We start from the raw sequence: 17,525 nt of genomic DNA, 5'->3' as shown, positions 1-17,525 counted from the left end.
GGTTGGCAGACATGGGCTTAAACGACACAGCGGGATGCAGTAAACGCCCCAGAACCCACTGGGGAGCATTGCCAGGAATTTTACCTCATAAATCCTGGCTTTCGCCTGCCTGAACCTCACTATGTCCTGGAGGGCAGTGGAGAGTCAGCACCATAAATTGTAATGTTAGCCGGAAACCGAAGAGACCCTTTTTCTGAAACTGGAGAGCTGTTGACAGTCATTGTAGAAAATATTGAGCCAGTTGGACTGTTGGTCTGATTTGTTCGAAGACAGATTTGTTTGAAGACAGATTTGTCTGTTCATGTTTAATCCAGCCCTTTATTCTGAATAATGAGGACTAGAATTGTATATTTTTAGAGGAAAGGTCATAGCTCAGCAGTGGAACATCTTTGTTGCATGCAGGAGGTCCCAAGTTGAATCCACAACAGCATATTCAGGTACGACTGGGATAAACCTCCTGCCTGACACACATTCCTTAATCTTTTACCATATATTTGCATGGTGGTAGTGCTTCTGTTGCAACCCACCTTGGATAAGGCCATAACCCACTAGGGAGCCCTTACCCACTAGTTTGAAGTCCAGTGGTTTAAACAGTACTGGACCAGGTAGACCAATGGAACTCTGTGTAAGGCAATTTCCTCTGTGAAATGCTTCATAACTTATATAATGTTGCTTGTTTTCAGCACAGATTGTCCACAGTTGCTGTCATGTTGACTGTCCCCTGGCCTTGCTTACAGAAACCTGGGGAGGGGAGGAGCACTTTTTGGCTCTTTGATCACCAAAGCATGTTCTGCTCCTAGCAGGAAAGCCCAAAAAAGAAGGTGGTGGCAACATCAAGGAGGAGAAACGGAAACGGGAAGCCCCAGCACAGCCCCCCAAGCAAGCCAAGGCCGTGCAAGGGGGTAAAACTCAGCAGCCACCCCCACCTCAGCAGCCCCCACCGCCCCAGCCACAGACAGCCGGCTTCAGCGCCCACAAAGAAATCAAACTAACACTGTTGAACAAGGTGAGGTTTTCTTTTGGGGGGGGGCTGAGAGGGTCTCCTTAAATATTTTAAGCCCTCCCTCGACTTCCTTGCATGCGATTGAAGGGGAGGGGGGTTCCCACTTCTCTCTGGGGCATTGAGAATATTGAATAATGTGCACAGGGGACCAAGAAGGCTTCCTCTGACTTGGGATCCACCCAGCAGGTGCCTTTAAGTGTGACAGCAAGGCATCCTCAAAGCAAATGAGGGTCCTGCTTCGAGGGTGAGGTGTAAAGGGCTGGCTCAGATAGCAGACAGGTGGATCTGATCTACCACAGGCAGAACTTACTTCTTTGCAAAAAATATGTCTACACTGCTTCATATAGACAATAAAAATGTAAAAATTTAAAGAGATCCACTATTAGAGAAAGATACTTAGTTAATTGCATGCATAAGTTGGCAGCACATAAAGAGATTTCAGCAGCTGCTTAAGGAATAAAGCAAAAGGTGCCTGCTGAATTCTGAATGGTGAAGAGAGAAACTTTTCTGCCTCTCTCATATTATAGGACACCCAAGATCAGGCAGTTAAATTTGAGGTATAGGAAATCCAGACAGCAACTGTTTCACCAAATGCAGGCTTCCACTTCTTTGGAGTTGGTCATCCAATTTGACTGATCAATGTCATATGGGAGCTCTTATCAGTGACTTCTTATTGGGGAAGGGGGACAGCAGGCAAATCACACTTGCGGGCTTCTTGGAAGGATCCATTTGTCGGTTGTGTGGAACAGAAACACTGGGTTGGATGACTTTCTGGTCTGATCCAGTAAGAGGCTGCTCTTGTGTCCTTGCAATCCTGCAGGGGCCTCTCTTGCATAAACAGCACTGAAGATGCACCCACCATGCAGCCCTGCTGGTTAACTTGTTATGAACAAACTGCCTAGGACAGGTCAGGTATGTGTGATGGGAAGGTCAGCGGCACAGTGGTACATTGCTGAAACACCTGGAAGGTGCATTGGGTGTTCCTGTGCTTACAACATGTGTGGCACCTTCCCCCAGGGGCTACTGCCAGTCACACCACCCAGAAGCTCGTCACTTTCGTCCCTAGCCATGAGGCATTTCTCTGTTAGTTACACTAGACTGGGACAGAACAGTAGTAAGCAGCTTTTAGGTTTACACAAGAAAGCAGAGCACTGGGGACAGACTGAGCTGCATGTAGTCTGCTGGGAAAGCAGCATGTGGAAATAGCAGGGATTTTTCTGCTTCTGGCCTCCCAGTTGGTTTCAGCTTGAAGAGGAATGGCTGACCTCTGCTAAGGGTGGGAGTGGAGGTGCCATTGCTCTAGGGGGAGAGGACAGTTAAAAGTGGAAGCAGCCTGACTAACTGCCCAAGGCAGGCACTCACCTGACCAGTCGCATGCTCTCAAGGCCACAACAGACATCTTTTTGGGGCCAGCCTCCAGGAAAACGTGCAACAGAGCCTCTGGCTAGAGCCAGCAAGGTGAAGACTTGGAGCACAAATGTCCTGCTGCAGGGAGAGTGCCTCATTGACAGGCCAGTCTCTCTCTCTCTCTCTCTCTCTCTCTCTCTCTCTCTCTCTCTCTCTCTCTCTCTCTCTCTCTCTCTCTCTCTCTCTCTCTCTGTGTGTGTGTGTGTGTGTGTTCCCATGAATGAGCCTGGCTTGTTCTGATCCCCTCCGTTCTCTTTGCAGGCAGCTGACAAAGGAAGCAGGAAAAGGTACGAGCCCTCTGACAAAGACAGGCAGGCTTCTCCTCCAGCCAAGCGGATAAACCTTTCTCCAGACAGAGGTGAGGAAGTGTGTGGGGCCAGGCGGGGAGACCTCTGTTGCAAGGCCTCTCCACATGCAAATACTTCAGCTGTCTACTTCTGCTCTGGTCACCAAGCTGGGCTCACCCACTTGTCTGTGTTTGAACTCTGCACAGATGCCCTTTTTGGTGACAGCTGCCACATGCACATGCATGCACACTCAGCTCATTGCTGTGGAATTTGGTGCACTTGTCAGCTCCTTGAGAACCACTTCAAAAAGAGAGAGCTGCCTGTCTATTTGACTTCAAATGCAAACCTGAAAATGTGTGGGCAGCAGGGAGTGCAGTTGCCCAATGCCACCTATGTTACAGCCAGCGGAAGTGAGGAAGCTTAGTGGTGGAGTATGTGCTTTTCATGCAGAAGAGCTTGGCTTCTATCCCTGGTGTCTCCAGGTAGGGCCTGAAACTCTGGGGAGCTGCTGCCAGTCAGTGTAGACAACCCTGAGTTAAATGGACCCCATCATCTTGACTTGGTATAAAGCAGCTTCCTACATTCCTGTCTTTATACATGGGTTTTTTTTTCTTCATGGTTCAGTTTCTGCTTTTATTTAGTTACCTTTAAAAAAAAATGCAGGTGTGATGCTTAGCTGAAAGCAGCTTAGTTGCAACATCCCCAGCTGCTCCCTGCCCTCACCCAAGTATTTGTTAGATGATCAGCTCTGACTCTTGCACGATAAAAGCCAAAAGCTGGCATCCCAGGCTTTCCCCTGACTGTGTTGCAAGCTCATTAAGGCTGACATGCCAGAGCTGCTGCCAGTATACTCAGCCTGGACTGTGCCTGCAACCAGAGGCACGATCTGCCGTGCCAGACTTGGAGTTGCTTAACTGTTGCTGAGGCAACAACTTTTCCTTAGAGCATCAGTAACTGAGCCACATTCCTTATGCTGATCTTGCCACCTGAAAAAAATGCATTGTACAAATCAAAGCTGGTGTTGCTAAGAAACCGGAAGCTGGAAAGTCCCCAGTTCAAATCTCACCTCTGCTGTGAACTCATGGCAGATGGTCATGTGTTCTCTCTCTCTCTCTCTCTCTCTCTCTCTCTCTCTCTCTCTCTCTCTCTCTCTCTCTCTCTCTCTCTCTCTCTCTTTCGGCTTCCACTGTCAGCACAGAAATAAGAACACTGACCTACCTCACAGGGTTGTTGTAAGGGCTACTAAGATAATGTACGTGAAATGTTTTGAACACTTAAGGGACCGTTAATAACAGCTGCAGTTTGAATTGTTGGAAATTGTAATGTCGCTGTCGCTATTCAATTGCCCCTTTAAAGCAGCCATCCCCAACTGGGTGCCCTCCATATATTTTGGACTTGATGTCTCCTCAGCCCCGGCAGCGTACAGCTGCGCTTCCTGGGGCTGGTGGAACTTGTACTCCAGTACATCTCATGGGCAGCTGGTTGCATTGAAATATTCTGGCTGCATTAAAAGGCTGCATTATGTAAAGGCTACATCAAAATATACTGACCCCCTTCCTCAAGCAGTGATTTCTGAGGCAGGGCACACCATATGGAAACAACCACCATACTCAGACTACCGGACTTATTCTTCCTTCCCCAGGTACCCGTGATAGGAAACCTGCTGGGAGGCTCTCCTCTCCCAAACAAGACCGCCAGCGGGGTCCTAATCTGAAGCTCTCAGCTGCTCAGGCGGACAAGTAAGTTCTGTGCTGCCTTTTTTGGCTTCCTGCCTGGTTTTTCCTCCCTGTGGCCTCTTTGAAGGCTGCCATGCTTTAACTACATCAAGAGGCAAGGGTTCACATGCCCAGACGGCAACTGATAGCTGCAACAGCCACCCCCGGGTGATCCCCAACCTCTGAGTCACAGGTTATAGAGCCCAGTTGCCCATTTGGGTCATCCCTTGCCCTATGACTCATAAAGGCTGGGGATCACCTGTCGGAAGGCCTGAAGCAACCCCAGAGGGCATGGGACAGGCAGTATATCTTGAATGTCTTGGGTGTGACCTCACAGGGCATCACCTAGAAGGGCAGGGGATGCTGTTGCATGGGCATTAAAGTGGGGAATTATCACAGGGATGGAGATGACTATCTGGAGACCTGAATAATGCCCAGTCAGAGCACCTGACTGGCATACTTTAAATGGTTGTTGTTTTTCTTCCCGACTGAAGATTCCTTTGATGCCTTAAAGCTTGTACATGAATCTGCTGCATATTACACACACCACACTCAGAAAACGTCCTGCAAAAACTGGATTTCCAGTGCAGGCCGGACAATGAGATGTAAGATTGGAGGCCTTATTTAGCAAGTATACTTTTTAGCTGTTTGCATTGTTGCCACTGCATTGCCAGGGTGAGGTCTGTAGGCTGGATCCGATGGCTGATCTTGTGGCTCTGTTGGCCTCGAGGGTCACACCCAGCTAAGCTTTACTCACAGCAGCAGCACTGAAATTAATGGATCTATGTTAGTCATGCCATTTAATTTAAATGGGATTCCCTCCAAGTGTGACTAGCATTGGATACAACCCTGAGTTGTCTATGCTGGGGGTGGGGTCATAACACAGCATCCCTGGTCTCCAAAACGCAAAATGTCCCATAGCTCTTTTGTCTACATTTTTTCTCCAGATGCAAAAAATAAAATAAAAAAATAATCCCCTTGGTTTGACTAGAGCTTCCCCCTGCAAACATTCTTTTCCTGAGAACTCTGTACTGTCTACAACTTTGGGTGCTGGAGGTTGCCTGGTGGGGAAGAGAGGTTGGCAGGCTGTGGAGCCAACAGTTGCAAGTTCAACTCCCTGACTGGTGAAGTCACAGAGTGTGTAGCAGTAGAAGCTGCCAACTCTCCTTTCTGGACTGAGCAGGGCCCTAGCTCAGTGATAGAACATCCACTTTTCATGTAGGTACAATCTATGGTTTCTGCAGTTAGAAGCAGACCTGGGAAAGCTCTGCTTCAGACCATGGAGAGCTACTGCCTGTCAGAGCTGAGAGTACAGAGCTAGATGGATGTATCATCTTGAGGTATCATCTTGAGGTTGCCATTTCAAATGTTGTTGACATGCAATTAGCATAGGCTGCATCAAGAAATCCCAATTTTTCTACTTTTTTTTGTTTCTATTTTAAGACACTTTGGGTGGGTATCTGTTCAGGAAAGCGGTGTAGTGGTTAGATTATTGGACTAGGACCCGGGAACAAATTGGGAGGGGGAAAGCCCTGTATTGATGCCTTGAGCTCCTTGAAAGGTGGGATATAAATGTAAAAATAAATAAGCATCAGCAAGTGACTCCAAAATATGTGTATGAGTAAATGATTTTATTTTTTTAATGGACTTGGAGAGGATTCTCTTCCTGGAGCCTCTGGCCTACATTCCTGGTTATTTCTTACCATTATGTCTTTTTTCTGTCACAGGAAGCGCCCACTGTCACCGCAGTCCAAGAGTTCAAGCAAAGTTACAAGCATCCCAGGCAAAGCAGCTGAGCCCGGGGGCCCAGCTGCTGCTGCGAAATCAGGCAAGTCCAGCACATTGTCACGGCGGGAGGAGCTCCTGAAGCAGTTGAAGGCCGTGGAAGATGCCATTGCCCGCAAACGAGCCAAGATCCCTGGGAAAGTATAGTCTGCCTTGATCCAGCCTGGATTAGAGACTGCTCTCTGTGTTTTTATAAATAGCATACATACAAGCAGCCACTTCGGATTTTGCAGTTCAGTTTTATTTTGGCTGTGATCCTTTTTAAAAAAATAATAATAAATTGAAAAGAAAAGAGAAGTTTTGTCAGCTGAACACCCACCCGCCCCTTCTGGCAGTCTAAGACGGCTCCCTCCGGTTACCTCCCCAGCCCACGCGTTGCCGGCACCGTGGCGGAGGCAGCCACGTTGATGTTTTTTCCGTGTCCATCATGCACAGAGGACTCTTAACTGCAGCCCTGTCCAGATGCCTTCTCTGCTCTGTCCTCCACTGCTAGCTACAAGTTGTGTTTCCTTAGTTAGCCCTGGTGTGTGTTGAGTGTCTTCAGCAATGCAGTTCTACAATGCTGTGTAAGGAGAGAGAGCCAAAACTCGCTCTGTCATCTGCCGGAAATGTCCCCCCACCCACCCACTACACCTTTGTTTGTTTGTCTTCTTCCCACCCCTCTCCACCTTACTCCCCACAAGAACTAAACCAGTTGCATAGATATCCTTGATGGAAGTCTGGTTGGAAGATCCCATGTGTCTTTTTATTTTAAGATTGTTTTTGTTGATTAAAAAAATGGAAAAGCAAAGGTTTTGTCAGGATGTGTGTCTAAAAAGAGGGGTCTTTTCTTTTTTTTGAGGGGTTATGCTGAAAATAAAGTATTTTGATAAACAGCTTCTCTTCTTTGACCCGCTTTGTTGCCATCTCAGGTCCTGTCTCAGAATGCCTGGTAAACTCCCACCATCAGTCATTTAAATTTCCTATGAAGGGTGGATTGGGAATTCCTGCAGGGAATTTAAAACGTGTGGTTTTGAGCTTCCTCCCTCTCAAAATCAAAGTCTATGCCTAAGGGTAAAGATACCTTCTCCCATGAGATGGAAAGCTGAAAATGCATCTCTTGCTGTCTTGCTGAAACCTACGCCTGGCCAAAGTTCTCCACAGGCTACCAGGTTTTGCTGTGTGTGTTCCATGATTGATTGGTTGTATTTAGCAAAAATGATATACCACTTTGTAGTAAAACTTTAAAATATTAAAACTATCAATAAAATACTTTTTTAAAGGGATTGAAAAATTACAGTGATCTCTGGGAGATTTTAGTTGCCTTCTTCCCTGCTTTGTTATGCAAGGAAGATTGCACCCCAGCTTAATGTGCTCAAATAAGCTGATCACCAGAGCTTGCAGACAGCCCTGCCAGGTGCTCAGAAGACCCAATGGGGCTTCAAAACAGCATGCAGAAGAACGTGGGCCACCTGAATTCATTGTGGCATGAGATGACTGACAGGTAGTAGGCCCATCTCACCTGCAAACTTGGCTCACGGGGTGGAGGAGAAAAAAACCCGGTCCGTTAGTCAAATCTAGTTGTCCACTCCTGTCTTTAAATGTCTCTTTCAAATTAGACGCGCTAGCATAATTTCCCTTCTAACTAAACTGGATCTTTGGGTCATTCAAATGGTTTGGCTTCCCCTGTTTTTCCTCCCTCATCCCCCCAATTTTCTTCCAGTCCCCAGGAACTCACAGGCACTAATTGTGAACTCCAGAAAAAGAGAAAGAGGAAGCATTGTCATCCTCCAGCCCACTTGTGCTCACCACACAATAAAACACCTGTTAGTATCACTGTTCACATAACGTCACTGCTTATTAAAATTGTCAATAAAACTGGTTAGAAGTAAGCTCAGATCAAACAAATATGTCATGTGAAGCAGAATTAATTTATGGAATTTGCAGCCACAGGATGTAGCCATGGTCCCTGGCCTTAAAGGAGGATTAGACAAATTCTTAGCCAAGGCCAGGTGGGGGTTACCCCCAGCTGTTTGACATGGTGCCTAAGTAAAACCTCCAGTTTCAGAAGCAGTCTGCTACTTCTGGATGCAAGTTTCTGGAAAGCAGCAGGAGAAGGTTGATGCCATCCAACTCTCCTGGTAGACTTCCGGGAGGCATCTGGCTTTTCACTGGGGGGAGCTGGATACTGGACTAGAAGGGCAACTCACTCTGATCCAGCCAGGGTGTTCTATGGGCAAGATTATTCAAGGAGCTGTGGCCTCCCATTTTAACAGGCATGAGCTGCTATTGGCTGTGCGGCCAGTATTAACACCCAATTCCCCCTTAGGCCACTGCTAGTTGTAGAGGGCATTTCACAGGCCACTGATCTAACCCCTTTCCAGGCTCTGCTTCCCATCTGCCCTCCTTGACTACGTCTTACTGACTTGCCAGAAAAAGTCTCTTAAGTGGCTTGCAATAAGCATAAGAACCAAAAACCGCATAAATACAAAAAGAATGCAGTTGAACCGAATAAAAATATAAAGCCCATAAACACCCACCCAAACTTCAGCACAGAAAATGGCAATTAACAGCTGAGCGTTTAGCATAATCCGTCAAATTACAAAGACACTTTTGTAGAACCAGAGGTGGATAGGTGAGTAGTGTGTTAAACGGCTTAAGGGTACTTGTAGTGAGGTCAGCAGCTTTCTGGTCCAAAGATGTGTGGGTACTGACCTTTTCTCTCTTTTGTGTGGGGCCGGGTGGGGGGAATATCACCGTCTTTGTGTCCCTTTGCTGCGTGACTAACGTAGAATGGAGGTGTAACTGATTTCAAAGCACAGGTGATGCAATCTTGCCCGTTGGCCTGGCTTCAGGCATCAGTGACCAGTAAAAAACACACACCCAAATTGCTGGTTTGATCAGGATAGGTTTAGAAAACTGACAAAAACCCTAAGATGACACATTTCTTTTTCAGTGAAAGTTAACAGAAGGCCAGTGTGCATGTCATGCTGACATACAGGAGCTTTATTTACATACCGGTATTTCTCTGTCCGCTCCTTCATGTCTATAGGCCTTTCTTCAATTCAAGCATCAGTTCCTAAATTACAATGAACACTTGTAATAAAAAGCTGTTTAAAACATCGTAAAAGCTTACGTATTTAAAACAGCACAATACCTCAAGGGAATATAAGGAGATACCTGCAGGGTCAGGCCAAAGCACTCTTCCTGTGCCTTGCTTTCCACACTCAGGGCTAAGACCCAGCTCTCCCAAGATATGATATAGCCTTACATTCTTCCAGAAGCTTTGATATTCTGCAACATGGCACCAAAGTCCACCAGCAATTAGTTTATGATATTTGCTGCTTTCTTCTCAAAATAATTAAACAGAAAGTGACTTAAACACTAAAAACAAGAACAGCCGGAAATAAGTAATATATATTTAACAAAAACAGTATTCATTTGGGGGAAGGGGCATAGCTCACTCTTAGAGCATCTGCCTTGCACCAGAAGGTCCCAGGTTTAATCCCGGTGGGTCCCACTTGCCTGCAACTCTGGAGAGCTGTTGCCAGCCAGTGTAGACAAGACTGAGCTCGAGGGACCAGTGGTCTGACTTGGAATAAGGCAGCTTTCTATGCCACTTTGTAAAGGCAGAATATTGTGTTATCTAGCTGGCCCTTGCAGGAAAAGGAAAGTGGACAAGATGGGCCCATAGTCTGGTACTCTTATGTTAACAGTTGCATTTTCAGTGGGCAGAAGATTATGGACTTGCTAAAAAACCTGAGCAACAGAGGACAAGGTTATCAATTGCTACTTGCCACAATGGTTATTTTCCATCCCCATTGCTGAAGGCAGGATGCCTCTGAATACCAGTTGCTTGGAATCACTTTTATCAGTTCCCACACCCACCCACTCAGGCTCATGTTCTTCCATAAGTATCTGGAGGAAATAAGGTGATCCTCCTTGCTGTGTAAAGGTAAAGGGACCCCTGACCATTAGGTCCAGTCCTGACCGACTCTGGGGTTGCAGCGCTCATCTCACGTTATTGGCCGAGGGAGCCAGCGTACAGCTTCCGGGTCATGTGGCCAGCATGACAAAGCCGCTTCTGGCGAACCAAAGCAGCACACAGAAACACATTTACCTTCCCGCTTGGAGCGGTACCTATTTATCTACTTGCACTTTGACATGCTTTTGAACTGCTAGGTTGGCAGGAGGAGGGACCGAGCAACGGGAGCTCGCCCCGTTGTGGGGATTCGAACCGCCGACCTTCTGATCGGCAAGCCCTAGGCTCTGTGGTTTAACCCACAGCGCCACCCATGTCCCACCCCTTGCTGTGTAGGGCAACACTAATGTCACCAAAGTCTTAAGGGCTGCCACTATCCCAGAGAGTACCTGCCTGGGAGCAATACCTAATAAGCTGAAATTAAATGAGGAGAGGCACTTTCTTCCCCCACTTTCTGGCGAGGACATACTCTGATCAGCAAATCTGCACCTGCTGAATTTCTGCATTTTATGTACCTGTTGATGGTGTAGGTGTGCAGCTGAGACTGTTTTGATCACTAAAGCACATCCATGCATAGACCTCGTACTCAGGGCCTACAGGATGGCTATGATTTAAAAAACTGATATTGTGGCAAAAGGTATCAGCCAGCTACCTGGGACCTTTCCATTCTTGCTTAACTTTGGAGTTCTGGCCTTGGTTTTAGGTGTCAAGCTAGCCCAGGACATAAGACGTGCCCCTGGTGCTGGAGAGGGAACTGGCGATGTCACGCTGGGTCTATTTATGGAGGAGGTGTGTAGCCTTTACTGGGCTCTGATTGGCTCGTTGCACCAGTGACACCAGCAGTGAACAGAAATAGCTCACTTGAAGGTGCCTGTTAGCTTCAGGGGCTGGCAGGGAAGAGCCCTGCCCTGGATGAGTCCCTCCTTCCTATGGGAAACCAAAGAGGAAGTTCAGCTCAGGTGCTTATCAGTTCATCAGCTTCAGCAATCACGCAATTCCTTAAGTCTCTGTTTGAGATGTAGGGGGGGAGGGGAGAGAGAGAGAGAAGCTCTACAGAAGAGGAGAGCTTGGCATGCATGGGTAAATACAAATAAAGCCACTGGAATGAAGCCTCTTCTTCTAGCAGAGGCTGCTCAATTAAGGCAACAACCTCAGTCTTCCCCTACCTGCCTGTCTTCCTGCTTAACAGCCAGTCCAGGGGGGTCCCCCTGCCTGTCCGCTTCATCCTCCTTAGTTTCACTGTGGCCCGTATGGCTCTCAACAGGGGACACAAGAAAAGTCAATGGCTGAATCAGGCCACTGGCCCATCTAGTCCAGCAGTGGCCAAGCGGATGTCTGTGGGAACCCTCAAGCACAACCCAGCACAAGAGTACTCTCCCCTCCTGGGGTTTCCAGCAACTGGCACTCAGAAGCATTTCTGATTGTGGAGGCCAAGCATAGCCATCAATATCATTGCCTCCTGTGGGAGCAAGTTCCGTAGTTTATCTCCACCCCGAATGAAGGAGGACTTTCATTTATCTGTCCTGAATCTTCCAATGTTCACTTTTAGTTCTAGCATTCCGAGGGAGATAAACCTTTCCCCATCCACTTTCTCTCTGCCATGCATAATTTTATACACTTCTCTTGTGTCACCTCTTATTCACCTTTTCTCTAGACTAAAGGTAAAGGGACCGCTGACCATTAGGTCCAGTCGTGACCGACTCTGGGGTTGCGGCGCTCATCTCACGTTATTGGCTGAGGGAGCCGGCGTACAGCTTCCAGGTCATGTGGACAGCATGACAAAGCCGCTTCTGGCGAACCAGAGCAGCACACGGAAACGCTGTTTACCTTCCCACTGGAGCGGTGCCTATTTATCTACTTGCATTTTGACGTGCTTTTGAACTGCTAGGTTGGCAGGAGCTGGATTGCCTTTTCCTGAACCTTTTCCAACTCTACAATATTCTTTTTGAGGTGAAGTGACCAGAACGATGCACAGTTATCTCAAATACGGTCGAACTCTCAATTTATATAACAGAATTATGATAGCAATTTAATTTTCAAGAAGCACAAATCCAGAATTGGTCGGCTTTACCTGTCATTGGCTCCACCTGTGGTTTGGGTTTCCTGCATTCTGCTGTACCACTCACAATGACCACCAGCCCCAGCAGACAACGGGGACACAAAGACAGTGTCCTCTTCACCTGTTCACCATACTGGGGGGAAAAGTAGAACTTTTGCATGTGTTAAGTCATTAATACAGTACTGGGGTTCCAGGTGATGAGAAGGTCCTGGGGTAATCAGGGTCTTCTTCCTTGCCCCCTGCCCCCAACCCTAAATCAAAGTGACACTTTTCCTCCACGGCAACTGGATTATTATTATTATTATTATTATTTTATAAATCATGTTTATTGGTTTTACAAATACAATGTACAAATAAACGCAAATTAGTGAAAACATACCTGTATAAAGAGATTCTCCGACTTTGTACATAATAGCACCCACTTTGTACATAACAGCACTTTATGCAGGTCTCTGTCCTGAGGGTCTTACAATTTCAAATGCAACACAGGGGAGACAGTGGACGAGCAGGACGGTGGGGGGGATAATGCAGGAGAGGAATGTGCATACATTTAAGTTGAGGTAGTTCCAGCAGGGCAGAGCTAGAGCATCTAGCCAAATGTCGTTGGGTTACACCAGGTGTTAGAGAAACTTTGGTCCTCTCCTCCAAAAGCCTCTGAACAATAACTCCCATCAGCCCCAGCCAGTATGGCCAATGGCCAGGCAAGATGGGAGCTGCCTATCAGCAACATCTGGGGGCTCAAAGGTTCCTCACACCTGGGTTGTATCTTCTCTCATCAGCCCTAGCCAGCATGGGAATGAAAGAACTGCAGCGTTCTCAAGGAAGAGATGCTGTGGTAGGCATAGCTTCACTTTTGAGTGCCTGCCTGTTGCATGGCTGTTTAAGACACAATATGCTTTTATTTGAACCTGTGAAGCTGTTGTCTATCTCTCAAGCTCGTTCCAAGCTCCACTGCTCAAGATCTTCTCATGTGAAGATGCTACAAATCAAACATAACAAGTCTCTGCTATAGGACTCATCCCAACATGGAACACAGAATCAGACCCTAAGAAGATCTCTACTGAATCGGGTCATCTAGCCCATCTAGTCCAGCATTCTGTTCTCACAGTGGCCAACCAGAGGCCTGTGGGAAGATGACAAGCAGGACCTGAGCACTCTCCTCTCTCTCTGACAAACAGTGGAGGCAGAGCATAGCCATCAGGGTTAGGCACCATTGACAGCCTTCTCCTCCATGAATTTGCCTTTTCTAAAGTCTTCCAAGCTGGCCACTGCCTCCATAGTTTAACTATGCACTGAATGAAGTGAAGAAGACACTTCTTTTATCTGAGATTCTGAAATTCAGTGCACTTTTCAGAAGTCTCTTACAGTACTTCCCTTGACCTCCCTTGGGGTCTGACCCATGGCCAAGCACTCTGAGAAAGTCAATATGGAGTCAATACAAACTGCTTTAGCTAAGCCAACAGGCCATGGGCCTTTAAAATCACGAGTTAACATGACGGCGCATGTGATGGTGGCCCAGGGAGCTGTCTTTTCCTCGTATCCGGCCTTGGTTTTCCCCAGGTGCCTTTGTTCACTTGTTGGTGTGCTCTGCCTGTTAACAAAAGGCAGCCACATACCAGGCGAGCCTTTTATTGCATAAGAATTGTCAAGAGGCGGGGCAGCAATGGGGTGGAAGGATGCTTCCGCGCAAGCCCTCAGAGCTTGCTAGACTGTGCAATTTACTGCACCGAATCAGGGTGTTAGGCAATCTCTTTTTTAAGATCCAGTTACAACCCTTTCCTTTTTCCCCTTTTTGAAAAAAGTGGTATAATACCTGTGTTTCATGCATCCCTGATTCCTTTCTATTGTAGGCAAGCTCCAAATAAATTTTATGATGCTTCATAACCACTCCGATTGCTAGCTGGTTTTTGCCAATTAACAAATAGATAGATTGATTGATTAGCTGATGATGCGCCAGGCTCCAGTGCATACTCAGAATTCTATAGGCATTTGGTTAGGAGAATGCATTAATTTCTCTGGATTTTCTATGTGCATATGACAACGTACTATGGAGCAGAGAAGCTTGTGGGATTCCCCTTTCCACATCTTCCTCCATCCATGTCCTCCTGTCCCTGCCATCCCCACCATCCCCCTGCCCAGCTGCCACTTTGCTCCTCATCCCATGACTGAGCTGGCTGGCAATGTTGCGTATGTATACCCTGCATATGTTTTTGGAGCCAACTTTATAGCATATTTTCCTAGGTGGGAAGCTGTTCTTTCACACACACACACACACACACACACACACACACACACACACACTCTGCCTATGCACCCCTTTTTGCTCTCCCCCTTTTTTTATGAGACCTAACTATCTGTAGATTTAAACTTCATTCCTGAATAAACACATAAAGCCCAGTAAAAATCCATTTACATAGCATTGCAACTCTACTCTACCAGCTGATCCTCAGATTTTTTTAAATCCAATTTTTAATTCTTCCTAGCCTGTGCTTTTTTGCTGATAGCAGCTGGGGGGGGAGGTGTTTTCATTGGGGACATATCAGGAAAGGGAAGAGCTAATCCCTGCCTCCCATCACACCACTGCTCCCAGCTGCAGGGTTTGACATATCAGGTTCAAACTTGAGAGACAGTACATAAGCAGCCATCCAGGAGCAACATCAGGCCACCTGCACAGGGTAGAAAAAGTAAAACGGAGCACTAAAATACAGTTTTTGCATCACATGTAGTCTGCACCCAAGAATCTAGTTATGATCCCTGCACTGCAGGGGGTTGGGGTCAGCAAATGTTTTCAGCAGGGGACCGGTCCACTGTCCCTCAGACCTTGTGGGGGGCTGGACTATTTTGGGGGAGGGGGGATGAACCAATTCCTATGCCCCACAAAGCACACATCCTACTCATGTAAAAACACCAGGCAGGCCCCACAAATAACCCAGAGATACATTTAAAATACAGTAAAAGGGCACATTCTACTCTTGTACAAACACGCTGATTCCCGGACTGTCCGCAGACTAGATTTAGAAGGCAATTGGGCCAGATCCGGCCCCCAGGCCTTAGTTTGCCTACCCATGGTAGATTACCCTTGGTAGATTACCCTTGGGATCACTTCCAACTCTTTAATTCAATGATTCTTTTGGCCCCTGAAGCTACACTATTTATATTTTACGTATTTATTCAAGGATTATATTGAACCCCTGAGACTGTTACTCTGCTAAACATTTTGTAAGATGTCTGCAAATGGCGGCACTGTTTAAAATAAATAAAAAATTGCACACAAATGGACTACTACTATTGCTAAATCAAGGGCAAGGCAAAAAAATTGGAATAGTTTTCTTTGGCATTACCTGAGAGCAATGGCATAGACACTGCTCAACTACTGTACTATTTTTAGCAGCGGGATAGCTTGCAACTTCAGAATTACAGAAGAGTTGAGAGCAACCCCATTCGTGAAGTGTGTCAATCAGTAGAAAATCTTGTCTCAGTTGGGATAACTTGAGAGGCATTGTAACTGATGGTGCAAGAAACTTGGTGGAAAGTAAAACTGGTGCAGCTGCAGGAATCAGTCAAGAGACAATGAAATTAAATGGCACATGTCCCATGCAATTTCACTGCATCCTCCACTAGCAAGCCTTCTGCAGTAAGATTCTCCCAGTGAGACGGTGTGATGTATGTTGGTTGTAATCCAGAGTTAATCACTTACGGCATCATGGCCTTGATTACTGTCAGTTTCAAAAAAATTCTCTCAGAGATAAAAGCAGAATATGGAGACCTGTTGCTCCATGCAGAAGTCAGGTGGCTTAGTACTCCTCAGAAAGTATTTTAGTCTTCTTCATTGAGTTGATGTTTTACTCATAGGCAGAATATAAGGTTGAGAAGTACTACTTTCTGACCCCAAATGGATTTTTGATTTGCCTTTCCTGATATCACAGAGCGTCTGAACGCTTTTAATATAAGGTTGCAGAGAAAAGGAAAGCCTGCTGTGTCTGACATGTATTCCGAGTTGAAAGCTATGGAAGCAAAACGATTTTTATTTTATTTTATGAAGCATGTTAGTGAACATAGCTGTTCAAACTTTTCATGCAGCGACGAACTAAAATCTGAAGGTGGGAATTCATAATTCCATGTTGAAACATGGAACCTACCGCAGGTGGGATTTCAGAACAGAATCACCGATTGCCAGAAGCACAGAAAGGAAATGATAACGTTTCAGAATCCATTTGAAGTGGTACCAGAAGGTGCAAGCGAAGTTTTTTTTTTCCAAGTGGAACTCGCTGATTTTCAAGCCAGTGATTGCCTCAGAGACATAAACAAAATAAGCATTCTATCAAATACATTCTGTCAAATACATTACAAAACATTCTATCAGATACGTTACAAAAGCCCATCCCAATCTCTTGCTCAAATGGCTCTGCTTCCTAATTAATACGCAATTAGTACTTGGTGATCAAGATAACATTCTCAATGAATGAATAAACCACATGACCAGGTGCTAATTTATTCTCACATAGTTTGTAAGTCATCAAAAGAGAGAGAGAGCGGAAGCCCGAGTGATTATTAAATAATGTTCTTATGAACGGTTGGGTAACTCGCCCTTATTCGCCACCAAAGTGGTACCAGCCCTCTTCTTTCTCAGAAGTTGTTGAGCAGAGCCTAAGGAAGACCACCCAACAGGATTCCCTGCACTGGCAACAGGTTGGACAAGGTAACATTTGAAGTTCCATCCAGCTCTAAGATTCCCTCTGCCCTCCATGGCAAAGGCTGCAATCCTAACCTCACTTACCCAGAAGACCCACAAAATTGTTACTCTTTTATTTATATCCCGCCTTTCTCCCAGAACCAGGACTAGGCGGCTCACAAAAATTAAAGCAAACATGAATAAAACGCAGAAAGCTAACAACATATATACGCAGGTAGGTAGCCGTGTTGGTCTGAGTCGAAGCAAAATAAATAAATTCCTTCAGTAGCACCTTAAAGACCAACTAAGTTTTTATTTTGGTATGAGCTTTCGTGTGCATGCACACTTCGTCAGATACATATATATATATATATATATATATATATACACATACATATATACGGTAAAAGCTGGTGCTTAGAAAGGATTTAAAACATAGCAAAGTTAAATGGATATAAAAACAAACCCATTAAAATACAGATAAAAACAGCACAGCACTCTTAAAATCCCTTTCCAGTTCCCAGTTCGTTCCCAGTTCCCAATACCCTGCAGGAATAAAACAGTCTTCACCTGCAGGTGGAAGAAAAAGTAGCCAGTCTTGCTTCTCTAAGAAGGGAGTTCCAAAGTCTGGGAGCA

General features: G+C 46.0%; 1 protein-coding gene across 4 annotated transcripts in view; it reads left to right on the top strand.

The window, feature by feature from the left end:
• The window catches only part of ZC3H18 (zinc finger CCCH-type containing 18), a 53,435-nt gene extending 46,363 nt beyond the window's left edge, over positions 1-7,072 (top strand). For 2 of the 4 annotated variants that reach the window (XM_035117957.3, XM_088671970.1), the window contains exons 16-19: positions 804-1,006; positions 2,672-2,768; positions 4,340-4,436; positions 6,140-7,072. In XM_035117957.3, the coding sequence (XP_034973848.2) occupies positions 804-1,006; positions 2,672-2,768; positions 4,340-4,436; positions 6,140-6,344 (602 nt within the window). In that variant the 3' untranslated portion in view covers positions 6,345-7,072. Of the gene's footprint in view, positions 1-800; positions 1,007-2,671; positions 2,769-4,339; positions 4,437-6,139 lie in introns of all 4 variants that reach the window. The other 2 variants (XM_035117956.3, XM_088671969.1) reach the window with 1 other exon arrangement.
• The last annotated feature ends 10,453 nt before the right edge of the window (positions 7,073-17,525 follow it).

This window comes from Zootoca vivipara, chromosome 6 (assembly GCF_965207765.1).
Source record: "Zootoca vivipara chromosome 6, rZooViv2.hap1.1, whole genome shotgun sequence".
Classification (NCBI taxonomy): Eukaryota; Metazoa; Chordata; class Lepidosauria; order Squamata; family Lacertidae; genus Zootoca; species Zootoca vivipara.
The sequence above is the reverse complement of the archived record's forward strand: the minus strand, read 5'-3'. Positions and strand labels throughout refer to the sequence as shown.